The 5,897-nt window shown below is 61.2% G+C and overlaps 2 protein-coding genes across 3 annotated transcripts; one reads left to right on the forward strand and one right to left on the reverse strand.

The window, feature by feature from the left end:
- Positions 1-1,273: 1,273 nt before the first annotated feature.
- Positions 1,274-3,097, forward strand: THPO (thrombopoietin). Its single transcript, XM_010194992.1, has 5 exons — positions 1,274-1,286; positions 2,124-2,251; positions 2,339-2,425; positions 2,654-2,818; positions 2,924-3,097. Exons 1-5 carry the CDS (start codon positions 1,274-1,276, stop codon positions 3,095-3,097), a joined length of 567 nt encoding a protein of 188 aa, XP_010193294.1.
- Positions 3,098-4,100: 1,003 nt separating this feature from the next.
- On the reverse strand, positions 4,101-5,433 carry POLR2H (polymerase (RNA) II (DNA directed) polypeptide H). 2 transcript variants are annotated; one of them, XM_010194990.1, is made up of 4 exons: positions 5,355-5,433; positions 4,539-4,632; positions 4,345-4,428; positions 4,101-4,218 (listed from the first exon to the last, which is right to left on the reverse strand). In XM_010194990.1, the coding sequence occupies exons 1-4, from the start codon at positions 5,401-5,403 to the stop codon at positions 4,101-4,103; spliced, it is 345 nt and encodes a 114-aa protein (XP_010193292.1). In that variant the 5' UTR covers positions 5,404-5,433. The 2 variants fall into 2 exon arrangements, with proteins under 2 accessions (XP_010193292.1, XP_010193293.1); XM_010194991.1 differs by lacking the exon at positions 4,345-4,428.
- Positions 5,434-5,897: the final 464 nt, after the last annotated feature.

Raw genomic sequence — 5,897 nt, forward strand, 5'->3', positions numbered from 1 at the left:
CCCCGGAGCCGCAGCACCCACCGGACCCCCTGTCAGGGCACCCTGCGACCGCAAGGTGGGCTGCCAGGGGCCGAGCGGGGCATGGGGCAGGCGGAGCGGGGCTGAGGTGTTTACTCTGGCTGCTGTCACCCAGCCAGGCGCTACCGGGAACCGCCGGCCACAGGGACAGGGGTGGGAGCATGCAAGAGCAGGAAGCGTGCGGGTTGTGGGGAGACTGGTGGCCTAAGGGGGGGGGTCCCCTAAAAGGAAGTGTGTGGGGCACCTTCCCAGCCCTGGGTGTTATCCAAGTGTGCACCCCGATACGTGCTGGGGGAGGTGCGCATGTGCAGGTAGGTCTGAGGGCGCACATAGGGTGCGTGTACACGTGTGCTGTACTGACACACACGTGCACATATACACGGGTAGGGGTATGCATACACCTGCCCCCACCACCAGGCCAGAGCAACCCCGGGACAGAGCCCTGCGCTGGACAGATCCACCTGGGGAGGGGGTGCCTCACCTGCCCCCCCCAACCACACCCCTGGTGAAACAGCTCTGGGACTCGCATGCCATGAGGCCAGGCTCCATGCTCTATCACCCTCTCCAGCTCCAAGGGGTCCCTGTGCACTGCAGCCCCATCAGTGAACCTCACCTCCCCAGATCATCTCTGGACGAAGGACAAGGGGATGGGGTCCACCTCTGGGCAAGAGTCACCAGGGTTGAAGGTCCACCTCTGGATGAGGATCACCAGAGTTGGAGCACACCTCTGAGTGAGAGTTTTTGGTGGCCTTCATGCTTGGCTGTCACAGCAGGGAGCAGGATCCCATCAGGGCTGATGGCCCCAGGCTCACTGATGCCATCTCTTCTGCAGGAACCAGGGCCACCTTCACCCCCTGAATGGGCACAGCTGAGGCGCTGACCACTGAGGCCCCAGCAGCTGAGCACTCAGGCCCAGGAGCAGGTGAGCAGCTCCAGAGGGTGCCCGGGGACGTCTTTCCCGAGCTCTGAGCCAAGGGAGGAAGCGGCCAGAGGCAGGAAGCCGTCCCGGAGGGCCGGGGCCCCTGCTGCGATTTTGCTCGAAGGTCAGTGGCGACACAACAGGAAATCGCGTGGCCTTGGCTGGGCGGCCCGGCCAGAGCCACGCTGTGCTGGGGGCGCACCCGGCCCCCCATCCCGGCTGAGGGGCTCACAGGGAGCCCGCACCACCACTGCCCTCCATGGAAGGGGGACGGGAAGCAGGGAGCAGCCGCTGGCCCCTGGGTGGAAGATGCAGGGCCGAAGCCCCCAGCTGAGCATGGAGCTGAACAGTGAGTACGTGGCTAAAAGGAGGGGACGGGGGTGAGCAGGAAGGGGCATCATGTTAGCAACAAGCACCATGCCCATGCTGCCTGAGCATCCCCTGCATGGACACCCCTGAAATGAACCCCACAGGTGGGCAGCAAACCCCAAGGATGGCTCTGGTTTGGTCAGACCGGGCTGCTCCTGCTCACCAGAGCAGCCCAGCACCTCTCCATGCATATCCCAGAGAAATGGGCCATGCCAAGGGCTTCTGGGGACAGGTGTAGCACCAGGGCAGGCAGCGAGGATGTGGATGCACAGAGGGCCTGTGGAGAGATGGCTGATGCCAGGATGGGCAGTGGCTGGGCACAGTAGTTGCCTAACCAAGAGGTGCCCGGTGCAGCAGCATGCTAGTGATGCTGGGGAAGGCAGTGCTGGCTGGCAAGCCCTCGGCCAGGACAGCAGCAAGGAGTGGACGGACACTGCAGGATGCTGCAGGCAGGGATTCCCTGAAACACACGTGATGGCCAGAGCTGTTCCTGGCACTGATAGGGAAGGCTGGCCCCGCTCTGCTCCCTGCCTGCAGCCCAGCCTGGTGCAGGGCCAAAATAACCTGGCACGGACACAGCTGTGTGGCCTCTTGGCACACGCCACCGGCACGGAAACCCCAGCTCTCCCCAGCGAGCACTGAGCACCTGCACCAACTGATCCAAGGGCAGCACCAGGCCCTCCTCAGCACCCCTTGTGCCCCCACCATGGGGCCATCAAGGCCACCATGGGTTGGGGGAGTGGCTGCCCCTGCAGACATGGCCCTGGGCCACCCAAGGAAGGCGGCATGGTGGCCAAGGTAACCCTGTCCCCCCCAGGACTGCTCCTCCTCACATCCTTTCTCCTGCACGTGGAAGAGAGCCGTGCCAGCCCAACGCGGCTGGTCTGCGACAACAGGCTCATCCAGATGTACATTGGGGAGGCCAAGGACATGGAGAAGAGAGTGGTGAGGATACACTCCCCCCCAAAAAACCCATAACGGGGATGGGCACAGCTCCTGGTATCTCACCTCAGCATCTCCTCTGCCCCCCAGGGCCAGTGCCAGGCACTGCCCACACTCAGCTGCCCTGCGGTGCTGCCCTTGGTGGACTTCAGCCTCCAGCAGTGGAAATCCAAATCGGTAAGAGGGGCTGGGAAGATGGTACTGGCACCAGGGTGCCCATGGGGCTGGAGAAGGAGCCCCCAGGTTGGCACAGGCACCAAAAATGCCAAACAAGATGCCTGTAGTCATACCTGGCAGCACAGGGAGATGGAGGATCCCATCCAGACCTAGGGTGGGCACAGGAATGGATTGGCCCCACATGCTCTGTGTTGGATGGGCGGGTCAGTCACTGCTTGCTCCCCCTAGAACGAGACCAAGCATCAGGAGATCCTGTGTGACCTGGCACTGCTGGTGCGTGCTGTGGACATGGCCCAGCAACAGGTGACCGAGGAGTGCGAGTCCAAGCAGCTGAGCCAGCTTTATCAACGCACCCACTTCTTCCTCCTACTCCTGCAGGCCTTCAGCTGGGAGGTGAGACCTCTCCACATGAGCCAGACCACACTGGTGCTGGTACTGGCTACACCAGGCTGGGTATGACAGCATTTATCACCCCTCTGTCCCACTCTTGCCCCTCAGGCAGGACCCTGGGAGCCAGGCTGCTCCCCGCGCTCCACGGAGCAGTCCCGTATCACCAGCATCTTCCTCACCTACCGGCAGCTGGTGCAGGGAAAGCTGCGCTTCTTCTTCTACGACCTGGCCAAAGACTTGTGCAAGCAAGGCCAGGGGAGCGGCAGAGACGGGGTCCGATGAGGCTGCACACAGGGCTCACCCCCAATCCCAGTTCAGAGCAGTGCTGTCAGACACTGCGCTGTGCTCTGGGTGCCAAGAGGGAAAAGGTTGGCTCCTGCTCCTCCTTTGGCAACCACACAGCCCATGGTGACTGACAGCAGTGAGACCAGAGGGTACAGGCCCTGCTCCCACTCAGGCAGGCACCTCTACTGTGAACGCTTCATAAATAAAGAGCTATTTTTCTAAAGGGCTGTTTGTGTCCTCCTTCTCCCCTGCTGCCCTGGCAGGGGGACTGCACACTCCCAGGGGCCTCAGTAAGTGGCAGCACCTCCAGGACATGCTCTGGGTCTCTCCCGTGCTCAGCTCCCTCCTGCGGCAGCTGCCAGCTCTGCAGGGCACAAGGGCTCCGTTAGACAGTGCACTCGCCTCCAGCACCCACCTCCTCCCCATAGCCCCAGAGTGCACCGTGCCCAGAGGTGTGGCAGAAAACAGCCTAGTCTGGCTTGCCCATCCTTTGGGACTGTGGCGCAGATCCCTTCTGCCTCCTGCACTGGTGTACCCGCTCCCTGCCAGCCTCATCTCTCAGCCAGCAGAGCCAGAGACAGAAAACACATTTGAGTTTAATCAAGAACAAGCCCGACCTGCCTCAGGACAGCTCCTCAGGACTTGGTCCCCAGCCCCAAGGCAGACAAGTGGCTGTCCCATTCTAGATGTCCCTGTCCAGGGCTAAGCCTGCTTTGGAAACATAGGAAGGCAGAGGTGGGAAGTGACATCCAGCAGGCAGGACCATGGAGCACTTGGCACAGTCTCCACTCGCCTGCCAGGCACCTCTCTCTGTGTAGGAGCAGGCTGCAGATCCCAGCAGGAGTCAGAAGAGGCCAAGATGAGGAAGGGGACTGCCCCTTCCTCCCCCAGCTCCGGAGAAGCCAGGCAGCATGAGTGCTGTGGCAGGATTTGGGGTCATGGGGCTCCCATTTGCTCGCCAGCAGAATGTCTCTGGAGCAGCCCATGGAGGCAGGGTGTGCTAGAAGGCCAGCTTTTTCATCAGCAGGTAAACGCGAGAGTCCACTTCAAACCCGTGCAGGTTGTTTGCGTCTCCCTGCAGCCGCATCAGCAGTCCCCCGTAGGATACGTAGGCAGAGCTGGGGCAGGAGAAGAGGAGCAATGAGAGCGGGGAATCCCACAGCAGACCCGGACTGAGACCCCGCTGCCTTCCCCACACCACCCCAGGGCACCACGTCTCCCCACTCCCGCCGACAGGCACTCACAGGCGCGTGGCTGCCTCCGTGGAGGTCTCGTCCCCTTCAATCCTGTACACCTTGCCATACATCACATACTCAAACTGGTCTGCCCTGCAACGGGATGGTGGGAGCTCAGGGGAGGGTCAAACCCAGGTGTGGCCCTCAGCACTTCATCTTTTCCCTCATCCACCCCTAGGCGGGTCCTGGCTGGACACCCATACCTGGATGGCCTGTCATCCGTGGGGTTGTACTCGCCGTCATCCAGGGTGCCATCTTCATACAAGGTGCTGGCAATGACCAGGCGGAATTTGTCCCCTGGGAGAAGAGGGCAGAGCAGCAGTGAAAAGGCAGGGGACACAGCCAGAGCAGCAGCAGCCACAGCAAACCTCAGGGTGGTGGCAAGGAGCTGCCCTGGCAGGTTTAGCATAAAGCTCCATTCTCGCATTCAGTCCTTCAGGATTACAGGGAACAAGGAAAAGATCCTCTGTCTCCCCATTCCTGAGAGACATTGGTCACCACCACGGAGGAGACCAGAACCACAAGGACATCACTGCTGGTGTTTTCAAGGGACACAGCAAGACACTGTGGAGAGAGTCCCAGAGAGCCTGGCTGTGCCTTAGGCCAGTAGCCGAGACCCTGCAGCACCAGCTCCAGCCCTTCTACACTTCATTTAGGATAAGATTTTATTTTCCACACATTTAGTACATTTAGGCACAGAAACTCATTTCAGAACATCCCCCTTAAAGCTTGGCTGTCACCAGCTAAGGCAGTTTTACCAGAGAGCACTTTTGGGGAACAGGCCACACATGAGCACAAACAAATTCCACAGTGAGATGAACCAGAATCCAGCTCAGCCCCAGCACAGTGAGAACACCCAGCACATCCTGTGACCCGGTGATTGCAGAGGGCCAAGAAAGTCTGATACAGCTCGCTTCGTGTTCATAGAAAACCCAGCCTTCCTCCTCCAAGTGCCAGCCTGTGACTCTCTAACCCCACCTCACCCCAGCCCGTTCTGGACAAGCAGCCTGATAGCTTACCGAGGTCCACAGGGTAAATCTGGATGTTCACATCCAGGATAAGGTCCATCTTGAAGGACTCACTCTCACAGTGCAGGCGGGACACTGGAGAGAAGGGCAGAGTCAGGAAGACGGATAGCAAAGACCCTCAGACGCTGGGTAGGAGCAGGGTCCCAGGGCCAGGCCAGTCCTGCCCCCATCCCACACCGGGCTGGCACCTGAGCTGCTCAGGGGAAGTGGCACACAGGGCTCAGAGGTGGTTGCCAGAGCCTGAGAGCAGCCGAAGCGTGTACAGGAAAAGAGGGAAACGGTAGCGTCCTGGGGGCCGTGGGCACAGGACACACCCGGGCACGACAGCACACAGCGGGGCCACTGCCAGTGCCAGACGGCGGCGAGGAGGACAGGGCTCAGTGGACAGCACCAACAGGAAGGGCAGAAGGGACAGCGGGACGGATGAGGGAGCAGGCCGAGCTGAGGGAGGGCAGCCCCGGCCTGAGGCGGCGGGGGCCCAGCGGGGAGCAGCCAGGGTCGGGCGGGCGGAGAGATACAGGCAGGGGCCCCAGT

This window comes from Mesitornis unicolor, unplaced genomic scaffold (genome assembly GCF_000695765.1).
Source record: "Mesitornis unicolor isolate BGI_N332 unplaced genomic scaffold, ASM69576v1 Scaffold42761, whole genome shotgun sequence".
NCBI lineage: Eukaryota > Metazoa > Chordata > Aves > Mesitornithiformes > Mesitornithidae > Mesitornis > Mesitornis unicolor.